Source organism: Nelumbo lutea, chromosome 7 (assembly GCF_056320005.1).
Source record: "Nelumbo lutea isolate HS-2025 chromosome 7, American lotus-T2T, whole genome shotgun sequence".
NCBI lineage: Eukaryota > Viridiplantae > Streptophyta > Magnoliopsida > Proteales > Nelumbonaceae > Nelumbo > Nelumbo lutea.
The window spans coordinates 7,907,920-7,924,742 of record NC_142690.1 but is presented as its reverse complement, the minus strand read 5'-3'; the positions used below and the strand labels follow the sequence as shown (position 1 = coordinate 7,924,742).

At 36.4% G+C, this 16,823-nt stretch overlaps 1 protein-coding gene across 2 annotated transcripts in view; it reads right to left on the bottom strand.

The window, feature by feature from the left end:
- LOC148844907 (ARM repeat superfamily protein) overlaps positions 1-16,823 on the bottom strand; it is a 107,143-nt gene that overhangs the window by 31,605 nt on the left and 58,715 nt on the right. For both annotated transcript variants that reach the window (XM_088954448.1, XM_088954449.1), the window contains exons 6-12: positions 8,888-9,072; positions 8,499-8,741; positions 5,973-6,160; positions 3,947-4,040; positions 3,783-3,839; positions 3,572-3,706; positions 536-607 (exon numbers count right to left, since the gene is read on the bottom strand). In XM_088954448.1, the coding sequence (XP_088810574.1) occupies positions 536-607; positions 3,572-3,706; positions 3,783-3,839; positions 3,947-4,040; positions 5,973-6,160; positions 8,499-8,741; positions 8,888-9,072 (974 nt within the window). The remainder of the gene's footprint in view (positions 1-535; positions 608-3,571; positions 3,707-3,782; positions 3,840-3,946; positions 4,041-5,972; positions 6,161-8,498; positions 8,742-8,887; positions 9,073-16,823) is intronic.

The window sequence follows — 16,823 nt, the reverse complement described above, 5'->3', positions numbered from 1 at the left end:
TTAATTCAGTTGTTATTTATTTCAGTTTTTATTTACTTTATTTATCATGTAAGTACTAAGGGCAGATGTGTCCTTTCCATTATGTACTAAACATAACCTATAAATAATAAGAGAGTGGCGGCGGCAGATCTGTTAGAATCTGTCCCTCCTTTCAACCCCTTGTGTTCTCTTGCTTCTCTTCTATTCCTTCTCCTTTCTCTCACTTTTCTCCTGTTTTGTAAACCTAAAACCTATTAGGATTCAAGACTGATTACAATCTTGATCTTCTACTGGTTTCAATAAAATTTTCCTAAGTTATTGAAATCTAATATCCTTAGTCAAATGTAAATAAATAGAAAGATCCAAGAAAGCACCAAACAGAATCCTAATAATCGAAACAAATAATTGGAACAGAGTATAACCTCTTTTAATTTTTCTTCTTCTAGTCAAGGAGAGATAAATAGACAAAAAACAATGTCTTAAAACAAACTTATCAATGAGCAAAATTAAATCAAATAGGATACCATTTTAAAGCAAACCCTTAAAAAGTTCTTACATCCTTTAGTCTGAGTATGATCTCATTGAGAATAAGAAAAACCTTTGCACTCTTCTCCTCCTCCAAATCACTCTGCACAAAGCATAGAAAAGATTTCAAAGAGAAAGGGAAGTTAATCAGCTATAAAACTAAGATCATTTAAAGCTAATGTACATCACATTAAACTTAAAATATTAATATCATACAGTATAACACCAACTCCTACTAATACATATTCAGAGTAACTTTGACCAAGTCAACACTTCAAAGAATAGGCATTCAAAAAACCATTTCAGACTGCCATTTTCCTGGACATAACAGGCCTGCCTGGTCCTACTCCTATCCAAATCTGACAAAATTAACAAACCATTGAAGACAACTTACAACATTTGCGGTGAACTATTAATAGTACATGAAGTGATAAATGTGATATAAAATCTAAGGATTGACAATTATATAAACTAAAAATTAGTTATGTGTTCAACTGATGACAAAGTTGGAAAGATTGAAACAAAAAGAAATTTGTTCAGAAAAAGCACTCATGGAAAAATTACCATAAATTATCAACTTAAAGCCTAACAAAGCATTAGAGAAGGAGGAAATAATTCAAGAATGCAATATATGTATATTTGATTTCTTCTCATAAACTGCTGTTCAGTGAGAAGCAAGTGCTATACCAAGGAACCCCTTTTTTTAATAAAAAATAAACTTAAAAAACATCCCCAGAAAACCAATTTTTGAAAAACAAAACTAAAAAAAATATAAATATACATGGTTTTTAGTACCAATACGCCTCTGCCAATACACGGGTGTATCAATACTTTGAACCATGGGTGAAAGGAAATGCCTTGCATTGGAATTCAAGACCATGTTCAACATGCCATCAAAGTAGCATAGAGAAGACAAATGATCTTTGACAGCTTTGAGCTGACTGAAATGTCTTCTCTTTATCCTCTTTGGATACTGAAGTTTTTCCCTTTTTCTTAATACAATTCAAGGCTAATGATCAAAAAAAGAAAGAAGACCATAGCATTGCCTTCATGGATATAATATGAAGAACAAGGGGATTCTCAAATAGCTATCTTGTGGACAATCTGAAAAATGGCTTGATAGAAAGCACTATTGTGAAGTGGTACATAGGGCAAAAAAGTTTAAGCTTTTTTACTCATTGGATATAGATGACAATATTTAGGGGTTAACAGATTCTGGTGTATTCTTCATCAACTAAGAGCATCAGATATTATCTTTGGGAAACCCAGGCCCCTAAAGGATTGGTGGTGTTTCCAGGAATAGCCATGGAGACATTAAGGCTATGATCTCTGGACCTTTTTTTCTTTTTTTGAGTAAGTGATGAATTGTGCTGATAAAAGAAAAACAATAAAAAAAGTGAAGTGTACTAGAAGGACAGAGAGGGTTCAAAAGCAATGTTCTCTGAGAATGGCTAGGGAAAGAACAACTTTTATATTCACACAAAGATCAGCCAATAGCCTAATAGATGAATTGGCTAAACAGGGGGTGTACAGAAACAATTTGCATTGGGGAATTACCCCCATGGGGATAGAATGAAGTGCACAATTTATGACAAAATCAGGGTTTAGGTAGCTTAGACTAGGGGTGCTCACAGTTCGGTATGAAAAAATCAGGGTTTAGGTAGCTTAAACCAGGGGTGCTCACGGTTTGGTTAACCGAACCGTGGGGTATTTTTTCAAACCGAACCGACCTGATCGGTTTTTTAAATACCCTAACCGAAACCAAACCGATGCAACTGGTTAACCAGTGGACCGAGAGAAGAGAAGGTTTCAGTTTTTTATGCATTTAAAATACAAAAAAAAATCTAAAACAGAGAACTGAGAGAAGAGAAGGTTTAGGTTTCGAACTTCAAAGAGACAAAACAGAAAGCCAAGACTAACTAGGATGAATGCACAGGTAAATAGCTTGGTGAAAGTAGTATCAGGCACAATGTCTCCATATCCTACGGTGCAGAGAGTCACTACAGAGAAGTACAATGCATCTACTAATCTGACTGTAGAATGACCAGTGAAACTTCCAGTTCTCACCATATAAATGGAAACACCAGCCATGATATACAAGACTACACCGATGAAGGCTTGACGAACAATAGAAGGGATCGATCGGGGGGCGGGGCACTGCTCCACAGAACTGGAGGGAACATCATTTTGATCTGCTAATAAGGAAGGGGCCGAATGGGACTTACACTTAAGCTCCTTCCTTCTACCCAAGTTGGCTATGAGATTGACAAAGGAAGAACTGTTGGCCTTTGCTCGAGTGGTCTGTGGTGGGAGAATAGGAACTATGGCCTCTGTATTGAGAATATGGGTCGGAGGTTGACACAAGGATGAACCAAGATCAAGCCCAGCAGAGGAGATGAAATCCCTGGTCAGTGGTGCTGTGCTAGACTCCTCAGGCAATACTTTCTTATTGGAGAGCAGAAGCTCATCCATGGTGAACCTTTATTATTACATGGCATGAATTAAAGATCAAACCTCAACCAGAGCTTTTGATTGTGGAGATGGGGAGGCTTCTTTTCTCTTTTTTCTTGTTTTCTCCTTTTTGTCTTCTCTGTTTGATAAAGATATGACGCATGAGTAGGTCCAGCTAGTAGAGAAAGGCTGAAAGTTTCGATTTTTGAAGAAACTGAGAAACTGGCAGTCTGAGACTTTCAGCCTTTCTCTTCGAACCTTTCAATTCGATTTTCAAAAAAATGTAAAATATATAATATATAATATTATACAAATATAAAATACTGTATATATCAGTCGGTTCGGTTAACCGGCGGTTTTTTTTTAAATGGTTAACCAAAACTGTCAGTTTTTTTAAGAATATCGAACCAAAACCAAACTGACCGGTTCGGTTAACCGATTTTTCGGTTTGGTTTCAGTCGGTTCAGTTTTTTGGGTTTTTTTTTTGCTCACCCCTAGCTTAAACTACCTATCATTTAAATAAGGATGCCTGGCACATTCATCTGTTACCATTCTTTTTCATTAGTGATAAGGCTTCAAGTTAACAATAGAAAACAGGGGGATTCTGAGTTCTGACCTTTAACATATGAATTAACAAAAAGTGAAAACAAGCAAATCGATTTCTTAGAGACATGACATCAATCGGTGACTTAAGATCAAGAAGTAGTTCCAAAAGTTGATCACACCGTGATGTATAAAACCAAGTATGTTCCTGCACAATACCACAGAAACAATTAGTTCACAGTTATCTGCATATAGATACATGAACGCAAAATGGTTATACAGACCTCAAAAATTCGGCTCAAAGTGTAGTATGCTTCCGAGAGACCAATTCCATTAGATGCCTAAAAAAGAAACACAGAGAAATTATTTTAACCATATATGACTATTAGAAACAAATATTAACTTTCGGTAATATCATACAAGAGAACATATCAAATCAACATCATACCTGTAAAACTGGCTTAATGTGGTTAAAGATTATATCAATGAGGTCTTCATTGGCTCCTTCAATAAGAGAGCATGCAAACTCTACCACAATCAACCTGTTCCAGTAAATAAGTTACTATGTAATTTATCATTTTACTTTTACCTACATGTAGCCTATGATGACCAGATACAGATACGGGTAAAGAAAATGAGGAAACAACTCTCAATTTCTTAAAATCCCGATTCCTGGACACGGATACAGGTATGGCATCCTATACTATATGATTATATCATGTATGTATATCAAATTTTGAAGCTTAATATCATTTCTGAAGACTCATATCTTGCAAAGTTTAATTAAATTCTATCATGTGCAGATCTTTTATAGGATGACTTGTTAAGCATAAAATTTTACATACTATAGAACTGTCAATTCTATTGAGTACATCTAATGGCATCCATCCAGTATCATACCTGACACAGGTATGCCAGGCATGTAATGGCATCCAGGCATCATAGCTTGTAGCAAGAGGCAACCAATAAAATGTGAATTATTCCACCAATAAATGTGCATTATTCCACAACATTAGGATATTAAACCATTTATTCTCACGGGCTTCAAAGAGCTTGATAAGATTCTTAACATCCAAAAGAAATAGAACAGTTGGTCAAGAAGAGAAAAATACCATAAACAAAGTGGTTCTTATATTTTCTTGCACAATAAGATACATAAAGCAGCCAAAATCAACCCTAGCTAGAAACACAACTCATGAGACTCCAAGGGAGGGTAATTTCATAAGATATTACACCAGCAGAGTTTTAAAAGCATGAGGCACAAGGCGAGGTGTGTGCCTTTTTGAAGCAAGGATAAAAAATACAAAAAAATGCCAAAAAATAAAAAAAAAACTATTATAAATGTTTAAAAAACCTATTATCTAAAATTAAAATACATAAACATAACATGTAAAACATATTCAAATGAAAATTTAAAAATAAAATCAAATATATAAAACATATTCAAGCATGTAGAACCCTCAATCTCTTTTTCCTAATTGCATTACTTCAAATAGCTAATGTGATGTAAAACATTTTGCATTCCTGATTTTATGAGCCACCTTTGTACAATTGTACCAAGCCCCCTGAGGCAAGCCCAAACAAGTCCATGATAGGGTTTCAAATTCTTAATCGCTACATAAAAATAATTTTACAGTTTTAATTGCCTTTTAAAAATATATTTTATCAAGATGAAAGAAAGAACAACATTAGTAAATAGAAAGTCTTCATCAAGGTTTATCTTTATGTTGAGATATGGTGTAGTTAGTTGGAAGAGCAGCAAATAGTTGATGGCAAATTCCATAATTGAAGTGGAGTACATTGTCGCAAGTGAAGTTGCCAAGGAAGCTATATGGATAAAGAAATTTGTTCAAGAGTTTGCAGTTGTTTCTTCCGTTGCATCTCCCATCCCTTTGTTGTGTGACAACATTGGGGTGATTGCTCAAGCCAAGGAGCCTCGAGCCTACTCAAAGTCAAAGCACACCGATCGGAAATCCTACATTATTAGGGAGACATAGAGGTAAGGAAGGTAGCGTCAACGGATAATATGACAGACCCATTAACAAAGCCACTTTCATAGGAAGTCTTTGAGAAGCATGTGGATAATATGGAACTTTGCTATGTACCTAATTGGATCTGAGTGCAGGTGAGAGCAGTCGGACAATTTATTATTGCATAAAATCAATTTATGTATGTGTCATTGGGTGTGTTTTTGCGTTTTGGCCCCAAACTCACAGTTTAGGTTAATGGTAATTTACTGGAGACTCTCATCATCAATATGTGATCTAAATGTTCCCAACCAGTGGGTTGACTTGGGCAATTAATCCAATTAAGGAACCACCAATGAAGTAAAATGATAGTGTCACAAGAAAAAGAAACCACCAATGAATTAACAGGAAAAAACTACAAAAATATTCATAAATGAAATAACATTAGGATAAAGGAAATAAGGAAACTCAACAATTGCAAATAACATCAAACCAGATTCATTTTACCTCTTTGCAACTTCTTCCTCCACACACTTCGAATCCCCTCCTTGTTTTGTATCAGCAATACCATTACGACTCTCCAAATTTGCATTATCACCAATACCATTTATAAGCTGGAACCTCTCTAATGACGATGTGAAAAGTTTCTTCACCTTAGAAGTCTCAGCAATAGAAGCCATGCATCTCATAGCCTCCTGAATGAGTAAAGAAAACAATTATGACTGTACATGATTTAACTTCTAGAAGGACATCTCAGAGCATGGAAAAAGAAAAAAGATTCCCCAAAGAATGGTTGGTTTTTGGCCCTCAGAAATATTCACAACAGATCCAGAATAAAGGGAAAAATTACCTAATATCTATGGCCTTGAAACTGTAGATATTTTGAAGAGTTTAAACGATATGATAGTATTAACCTTTTCAATTGATACTTGATAGGATAGTAGATTTTGTTAATAAAAAGAAAAAACAAACTGAGTAAAATAGGGATATCCATAGGAATAAAATTCAATACAGAAATATATGCTCTCTACAATACCATCAATAAAGCATGTTTTTCCCAGCAAACTAGCCGAACCATCAACTATCTTCAAACCCAAAGTCCAATCTAGGATTAAAGAACTAATATACATGCATAATCAACTAGCTTAGATTACTTTCCTATCTTCCAAACTAGAATCATTCAATTAGTCAATTCCTACCATCATCCTGATGGGTACTTCTACCACCAAAACAGACAAGAGAGGGGCAATGACAGCTCCCTAGCCACAGCCCACAAAACTTTAAGATAGATAACAAGGTAAAATAAAAGTATCCATACATCCATCACCTCCATATAGCCACTAAGTCCATCCTGCCCAACTTCTCACCAAGGAGGCGTCGCGCATTAATCCAATACAGTCATAAGCCTTTTAAAGTTCTATGTTGTAAATAAGACCAAGCTAGCCATCTCTAAGTCCTCAGTCCACATGTTAAGTTGCTATCATGATATTATCAAGAATTTACCTACCTTCAACAAAAGTTCCATATCTACCTCCCACACGGATCTCTATTACTTTCTCGATTCATTGAGATGACTTTTTTATAGATAACTGAAAACCATTATCAATGCAGAGAGTAATATTATTTACAATAATACCAATCCAATACCTGTGATGTACTACAAAAGTAGTGGTCTTATGTGGCAGGCCTTTTTGAAGCAAGCTTCATCAGGCAACCAAAAAAAGGGGTCAGATGTTGTGGAGAGCCACAAGAGATGTGGTCTGATGGGTAGTATGGAAGGAGAAAAATATTAGGATCTTTCAAGGAATTGATTGATTGTATCACTATTAAGGTACTGCACTGGGTAAAATCAGCTGAGCTGTTGAAGGAGCTCTTGGTGGATGATTTTCAAGATCCAGTCTCAAGAGAGTTGGGCAGTTTCTACACAACAAAGAACAAAGTTGAACTTCGAGGGCAGCTCATTTGGTAACCCAGGACCTTAGGGTGTAGGAGCCCTTAGAGATGAGGAAGAAAAAATATTGGCTCCTTTTTTGGAGCCTATGGGATTGAGTGATTCATTAAAAGCAAAGGTATTAGCTTTGCTGCAAGGACTGAGGCTGGCTAAACAGATAGGACTGCTCCAGATTGAAGTGGAAGAGGATTCAAGGTTAGTAAATAGACTGGATGAAAGCTGGAAATTTGGGAATCTGGAATCACAGGCAAGCTATGAGATAAGTTTGGAGTCTTACAAAGGAAATTGAAGCAAACTTCACAGGGGTTAGAAGAACAGCAAATGGCCTGGCTGATGCTTTAGCCAAACAAGGACCAAACAGGAGTGAACTTTTCTGCACTGTATTGTCACTGGATCTGTTTTTGGGATCAGCATTCCAGCTATGGAATGTCTAATATGTAATGCTATGATTTTAAAATTTAATTATAAAAGTTACCATGCCTTATCATCCCAACTATATGGGGATAAGGCAAGAATCCCAAATATTAGCTCACAAAAGCATTGCTGGTATCTGACGGTACAGCTTGTAGTTTTTCCCTTTCTCTTTTTCTTTTTTAGATCACAGGTTGCAGCTTCTAATTGGTTAGGTCAATTTGAGTGTCTTTGGAAATCCAAAAAACAAGTTAAGAGATCTGAAGAGGAAGAAATGACCTAAAAGAGTCTTCTGGCCTCATTCTCATCTTGAAGGAATTTCATATGTGAGGAATTGACAAAAACAAGAAGTGGGACTACTTAAGATGCAATTCCATTGAATTTGTAGGTATCTCAAGAATAGGGTTTTAAGTTTTCCAGAAATTTACTATTACTTTTAAATTACTATTTATGGTGAATTTCAGACTTAATAGTAATATCTATAATCACTATTTATAATTTATAGTAAACTCGCGATTTACTATTTTTGGTAATTTCTGGTGCCTTAAATTAAATTAGCTTTCATAGAATTAGGAAAAGTAACATTAGAGTTTGTTCAGACACAAATAAGAAATAGATGTGTCAAGTAGATGTGTAAATAACAAGAAACAAATTAGAAATAGACTGTGAACCTTCAAATAAGTCCGCTTCTCTGGAGGTGAAATAAAGAATACATCAGTAAGGGCCTCAAGCAAGTCCACAGAACATGATGAAATAACCTTGATGTTTCTTCTTGCAATTTTCTTTGAGTAGTGAGATGGTATAGTCCTAGATTCTGCAGAAGAATCTTTTACATGATAATCAGTTGGCTCTTTCACAAACTTGGTAGCATCCTTACTAGATTTTAAGATATTCCTGTTTTGGTTAACAAGTTCCTGCGGAGTCCAGAAAATAACAAATAAGATCTTGCCTCGCACAACTAAAAAAACAACTATGGCCATTATAATTGTTTTTTTATGGGATGTGTCCATTATAATTGTAAAAGAAACTTTTACTTACATTGATTCAAGTAGATCCCTACCTGCAATGCAGTGGCTATATTTTCATGAATATAGGAGGCATCTTTCTTGAGGAATGCTATGAAGAGTTTGGCTAAAGTTTCAAATTCCTGATCAATATCAGTAGGATAACGACAAAAGGAAGGTAGCAGGCCCCAAAAACCATGAGAATAACTCTGCAGATCATGTCGAAGTGATGCCTTTTTAACTGAAAATAACAAAAGCAAACATATCATACATGGATATAAATGGAAATCTTCAGTGAGATACATTAGCATGTAGAATCAGGTAACCAAATGATAAGCCCTATAGATAATAAAACCAAAGAGCTAGCTTCATTATCAGTTCCATAAAGAAGGTATTATTAATCCTTAATAAGAAATGATGGCAAGGTCTAGTTTCTGGATCTAGTGGTTCTTTCTCTTCATTTTCATTACTCTTCAAAATATGCATAGACCTCCCCTACCCCTCTTATCTTAGTTACACAAAGATAAAATCTTTTGAAAGGAGCATGTGTAAAAAAAATTCTATTAATGTAAAGAGAGCGAGAAACCCTCAATCATTTACAAAAAGATAAAGGAAGTTATTCCCTCTAATAGTGTAAAAATGCAGGAATAGAGAACTGGTTAAAGAAGAAAATCTTGCTATGCTAAAATGGTTAAATAAATGCATATTGTTGGACCTTTAACTTCTATTATTAGAGAGGGATTTATAGATTCTAATTGGATGGATCATTGATGTGAGTCTATTGGTGGCTGTGATTTGGGTAATCCAAAATTCTTCAGTGTATCAGTCTTTAGGAGTCATTTAGGAGAGATTGCAGGAACATTAACTTCAGCCCATGCAGATTTTTTTAATGTCTTGTAATTCCTTTTTTGATATCTTTCGAAGGGCTACACAACAGGAGTAGCCCATAACACCCCCCCCCGGGAGCAGGCAGGATTCAATCCTAAGTCTCCGCTACGACTAGAAGGAGACCTTACCAACCAGTTGGTTGGCACCTTGCCAGCCCATGCAGATTTTTTAACTAGTAAAACAAACTTTTATAATCATCAAAAGAAATTGAACAGTGATGCAAAGGAAAAAAAAGAATCATCACCCAACAAATAGACTTAACCCCAGTTTTCAGTCTTCACCAATGTTCTAAAATGCAGAGGCATGACGCGAGGCGTTCCACTACCTAGAGGCATGAGGCGTAGTTTAGAACACAAGGAGGTGTAAGCCTCCTTAAGAAGAGGGGGCTTAGGAGGAGGATGAAGAGGAAAGGGGGATCTCATTTTTTTATTTATTTTTAATAAAAATCTTTTATATTAAGAAGAATAAAGATGCATAACATTAGTTGAAAGGGGGGTCTTGTCGAAAAGGGGGTGGGGGGTCTGGGGGGCGAAGCCCCCAACTGAAGGGGTAGGGGGCAAACCACTTTTTTCCCCCTTATCTTTTCTTCCCTTCCCTTTCCTTCTCTTTTTTTCTTCTCTTTCTTTTTCTTTGATTCTTTCCCTTCCCTTTCTTTTCCTTTCCTTTCCTTTTTTCTTTTTTCTTTTTTCTTTTTTTTTTTGTCTTTTTATATAAGATGTGCATAAGGCGCATGAGGCGTACGCCTCTAGCATGCCTCATGAAAAAAGTGCATGAGGCGTACGCCTCTTGCACCTGAGGCATACGAGTAAGAGGTGTCAATGCCCCTAGCATACGCCTCAGGGCATTTTGGGGGCGCCTCACCTGTCGCGTACGCCTTCCACGCCTTTTAAAACACTGGTCTTCACACAAGATAGAGAAAGTTTGCAAGGGAAAGGGTAGAAAGAAAGAAGAAAAGAGAGGATGAGGAGGAAAGGAAAAATTTCGAAGAGAAGAATTTGGAGCCAAAAACAAAAGTTAGGAGATGTGCCACTTTTCTTAGAATTTATATTTATGCATTCAAATTATATTTAAGCCCTTAATAACAAGAAACAAAAAAAAGGACAAGAGTGCCCTCAAACTAACAAACAATTCACACAAGACTCCCCCTCAAGCTAGGCATAAGATTTTCTTTCAACCTAGATTTGGCTTGGCCTGTAGTCAAACAATATGCAAGTTGATCACATGATTTCAGAAAAGGTAAACACATATCTCCACTAATCACTCTTTCACAAATGAAATGCCAATCAACTTCTATATGCTTTGTGCAATCATGCTGAACCAGATTGTTTGCAATGTTGATGGCAGCCTAGCTGTCACAAAATAGTTTGGATGATCAAAAACAATTTCAATTTCCGTCATGCGCCATTGATCTATATTCAACTTCAGCACTAGATCTTCCAACAAGAAATTGCTTTTTGTTTCTCCAAGAAACAATATTTCTTGCAACAAATGTACAGGATCTAGGTGTGGATCTAGCCCAATTGTCATTAGCATAAGCCTCTATCATGAGATGACCATTAGGACCATATAGAATAGGGTATGTCACAATGAGTAAAGCAAAGGTAGAGCAGCATTCAATCTAGATGTCGGCACATACCCTTGTTTGGGAGGACATCACCATCAGCCCCATTGATTTTGTGGATTGGATCGACAGAAGTGTCTACAGACTTAGGACCAAGTTGACCTATCTCTTCCAGCAGATCTAAAACATACTTCCTATGGGATATGAATACACCCTTCCTAGATCTTGCAATCTCAATTCCAAGGAAATATTTGAGTCCACCAAGATCCTTAATTTCAAATTCAAAGAACAAAAATTGCTTTAGTTGTTGCATTTCAAACTAGTCATCACCAAAAGAGTATGACCAACATGAGAGTGGGAGCAATGTTATTAAAATCTTATGATTTACGATACAATTCATGATTTTAATCATGAACCCAAAGGGTTCCCATTTGAATCTTATGTCTGAATCCTTTTATGCAAAAATCTTAATAATATTGTTAATCGTGGATTTACAATGGCTTTCTATCAAGATTGGTGGGAAGTAGTGAAAGATGAGCTATTGGAAGTCTTTAAGGAATTCTAAAACACACATATTGTGAGCCCCGAAGTTGATGCAAATTTCTTGGGTCTAATTCCGAAAACATCTGATGCTAGCCAACCCAAGGATTTCCGACCCATTAGTTTGGTGACTAGTATCTATAAAATAATTGCTAAAGTTCTGTTATTGATGATTAAAGCAATACTTCCATCCCTCATCAGCCAGTTTCAAGGAGCTTTTGTTCAAGGGAGACAAATAATTGATCAAATCCTAATAGCCAATGAATGTGTAGAGGAAATGAAGAGATCTAGGAGAGAATGATTTGTTTGCAAATTGAACTTCGAAAAGGCTTATGATCTGGTGGACTAGAACTTTTTAATAGAGGTGATGCAAAAGCGTGGATTTGGGGAGAGATGGTGCAATTAGGTGTTTGGTTGTATTCGGTCTTGTCACTATTTTACTAGCGGATGTTTTTAGTAGACTCCTCTCTAAGGCTGACAGGGAAGATGAAATTAGGGGTTATTGATAAAAAAAAAAAAAAAAGAGATTAGGGGTTGGAGAGTGGGGAGAAACAATGTTCCAATTACTCACCTTCAAAATGTAGATGATATCATAATTTTTTGTGAAGGGGAAGATACTAGGAGGGTGAGGAATTTAAAAGAATTCATCAAGAAGTTTGAAAGGATATCAAATTTTAAAACAAACTTAGACAAGAGTTGTCTAGCAAGGATTAATTTGGAGGGGAATGCCTTACGTGCGGTAACCGAGTCCTTAAAGTGTCCTATCACTGGCAAATTCTAGAACCCAATTTCAGAGAGATGTGAAAGGAGGCTGGCTACTTGGAAGAGAAACTATATTTCCTTAAAAGGTAGGATTACCCTAATAAGATCAGTCTTGACTAACCTACCAATTTACTTTCTCTCTATCTCTAGAATTACACCAAAGGAAGAAAAGAAATTAAAGAAAATCATGAGGGACTTCCTTTGGGAGCCAAGTTAGGCTAGAAGACACCACCTAATCAAATGAGAGATTGTATGTAGAAGTAAGAAAAGTGGTTTAGGTATTGGAATGTGATTTGAGAATGGCTAGGATGTTGGTGTATCCATAGTTGTTAAGGCGACACCTAGGCAACAAGGCAGCCACCCTTGGAGGCTCACCTTGCCAAGTCGCCACGCAATTTTGTGTACTATCTTGTATAATACATTTATATTATTATTTTTTTGAGATTATAATTATAAAAGACATTATTAAACAAAAATATTCATTTTCGTGTTTATAAACTAATTTCTTTTTATTATTTTCTTATTTGTTAGGATTTAATCAACACAAACATTGCTAACTGCTCTAGGATATGCTTTTTGAATTTTTTTTTTCTTTCTTCTTTTTCTTCTCATAAATATGTTGATTTTCTCGATTTACATGAAGTTTATATTTTTCTTATGAAAAATATAGATAATTATTAAGGAAAGATGGTTATGGAACCTAGAGAACTACCCTAGGATATGTGGTTTTTACTTAAAAAAGGCAAATTTCTAAACTACTCTTATGGTTTAGCTAATCGACTAACTCTACCCTTACTGTTAAGATATTGTCATAAAGTACCCTTAAGCTTTCTGACAATTGACATCACCGTTAAGTGCTAACGAAAAAAATGAAAGGTCTAATTTGCCCTCCACTATTCCTCAAACTTTCAAAATAAAACCCATCTGATAAAAAATTTGAAGAATTGTAATCTCTCACTCCATCCAATCGATAGCCCCCGTTTAGGTAGAAGAAGACCCAATAAAACACAAATATCACTTTAAAAAGAAATCCAGCAAACCCAAATATTTCAATTGTTTAGGGAAAGGCACACTGTAGTTCAAAGTATCACCGTCCTTCATGGGAGGCGGCACCAAATCTCAAGTATTGGTTAAGTTGTTTTAGCTATTTACCTTTGGGAGACCATTCTGGTTGCGGCATGTGAAGTGGCAAAGAGAGCTTGTTTTTCTACAACTTCTACTGCATCTAAGACCTTGTCTGCACTTTGCCACTTCCAAGGTTGAAACCCTGGTTATTTAATCTTTTATGTAGATAAAAAAAACTTTATTGTACTTAATTTATACATTTAAACCTTTAAAATTATAGTTTACAGGTGAGAGTAAGATACCGATAAACAACATCCTGAATAAAGCATATCCATTTTAGGTTTCACTTACTAGCAACATTGAGTGAAGCCGGGAGGGCATCTCTAAGGACCATGGCTAGGAATGTTTTCCTAGCCTTGGATCGAACCAAAGGCATAACCACAAATCTAGTGACAACCCCCACACCATCTAAGTAATGATTTGCTCATCTTCTCTGTCATTTTTTATAGCTTTCTCACACTATAAAAAAAGTAATGCTACATATAACTTGATCTTGTTGGCAGAGTTCATAACAATCGTAGCGACAACACTAGTGACGAGGAGAAGGAGGAGAATAGGACACCAAAGGTCATAAAGGGTTGGTACACTATCTACACCTTTGACAACCCAAAATCCCCCTTCACTAAATTCAGTGCCAGAGTTCAATTACTAACCGAGATAAAAAAACTAGTGGAGAAATACAAAGGTAAGGAGCTAAGTCTAACACTAACAAGTAATAACCTTGGCACATGCCATCCTGAGTGCTTTCGATGTTGTTGATAACATGTTGTCGATGCCTATAGTAGCAATTGTGTTCGGTTGTCCAAAGGTGGCTAACAAGGCATTCGATCAGAGGATCAAGAAGTTTCCAAAACCTTTGATCTAATACCGCACTACCAAAGCAAAGAACTGGGTTCATTTAGAACTCAGCTAATGAATTTGGAGAAAGTAGAGCTCCTCCCAATCTCAGTGCCCTGAATTTTCTATAACAAAAGGGTATTTTAGGGAGTTTTGAAAAATATATCAGTCACGTGTTGTCACATGTAAATGATTTATGACAGAGTTAACGGTAGGAGAGGTTTTAGACAATTGTCAAAAATTGTAGGGGTATTTTAAGACAATATGTAAGTAGTAAGGGTAGAATTAGTCAATTAGCTAAAGCATAAGGGTAGTTTAAGAAATTTGCCCAAAACAATCTATCGCCCTATCGCCTAGCCTCGCCTTGGCAACTTGAAAACAATGGCTGTATCACGTTGGACTACTTTGGCAACACCTTGGAAAGCAACCCATAGCTTTCGCCATCAATTCCTCAAGTTTGTCAAGTATGACGCTTGTTCAGTGTTGAAGATTAATCAGTTTTATGGTGTTTTTCTGAGTAGATGTTTTATGTTAGTTGTTAGATAGGAGGTGGGGACCACAGTAGTTATGTGAGTCCAAACTTTGTTATGTTTTTTAGCCTTATTTATGTTGTTACATGTTTTGCTGCCCTATAAGGGCATAGTTGTCTTTGTACTGCTTTCTTGGCTGTTATGACCCAAGAGCCAATTTGCGCCTGAGGCGCAAGGCAAGGCGCACGCCTTTTTAAGAAAGGCACAAAATTACAAAAGAATAGCTAAAAAATCAAATAAAAGATCAAAAAATTCCAGAAAATTCCAATTTCTTTTTAAAAAAAAAGCAAAAATATTAAAAATAATGTTAATAAAAATATAAACTTAAGTTTTAAAATAAATTATTTAAAAAACCTATTGTCTAAAAAAAAAATACATAAACATAACATGTAAAGTGTATTCAAATGAAAATTTAAAAATAAAAGCAAACATATAAAGCATTTTCAAGTATGTAAAACCCACAATCTCTTTTTTTCCTTAATTGCATTGCTTCAAGTAGTTAATGTGATGTAAAACATACTGCATTCTTGATTCTACGAGTCACCTTTGTAGCACGCCCCTCGAGGTGTAAAATTTTAAAAAGGCGCACGCTTGGGCTGAGGCGCAAGGCGCATCAGGCGCACCCCTTTTGAAAGAGGTGTGCCTAGGACCTGGGCGAGGCGCATACCCCAAAATGCACCTCGCTTGTGCGCCTAGGCACGCCTTTTAAATCATTGTTACATTTTGTTCCTCTTCCTGTTTCTTTGGTGCATCCATCAGTTCCATCATCGGTTAAGCCAGCACCTCCATCATCAGTTCAGCCAACACCTCCATCGATTCAGCCAGTTTCATTACCTGAGCCACTACGAACAGCCTTACAGAAATATCAGCGCCGACAAACGATGGTTGACTCCACACATCCTCAATCCACACCACTATCTATCAGTCCTTCTGAAACTCTAAAATTCAACAGATACAGTTCCAGGTATTCCTCTTAAGCCTGAGCATGTTATGTTTTCTAATGATAATGTTCTTGTACCTAACACCACTGTTGCAATTGATCCCACTGATCTTGATGTTGCAATTGCACTTCGTAAAGGGAAGAGAAAGTGTACAGCCCATTGCATTTCACACCATCTTTCTTACAGTGCCTTATCACCCTCATACCGTGCTTTCCTTTCTTTTCTGGATTCTGTGTCTATACCTAGGAATGTTACTGAGGCCCTCTCCAAACCTAAGTGGAAAACAACCATGAAAGAAGAGATGGAAGCCTTGGTTAAAAACCAAACTTGGGATAAGGAGACAGACGGATGTGGATGGGTATTCATAGTGAAGCATAGGGCTGATGGCAAGATAGAAAAGTACAAGGCAAGGTTGGTAGCGAAAGGGTATACTTAGACATATGGTGTTGATTATCTGGAAACCTTTGCACCGGTAGCTAAGAAAAGTTCAGTTCGTATTCTTTTCTATCTAGCAGCCACCTATTCATGGCCTTTGTTTCAGCTTGATGTCAAAAATGCTTTCCTCAATGGTGATTTTTAGGAGGTATACATGGACATTCTAGTAGGCTTTTATGAAAATGTTGGTAAAAGAAAGGCGTGCAAACTCAGAAAATCTCTATATGGACTGAAACAGCCACCTTAGGCTTGGTTTGACAGGTTCAGAGGGGCACTTATCTGTTTTGGATAAACACAAACCCAGTCTAATCACACCCTCCTTGTAAAGAGGAGAGATGCTCTGGTATCAATTCTGATTGTGTATGTGGATGAT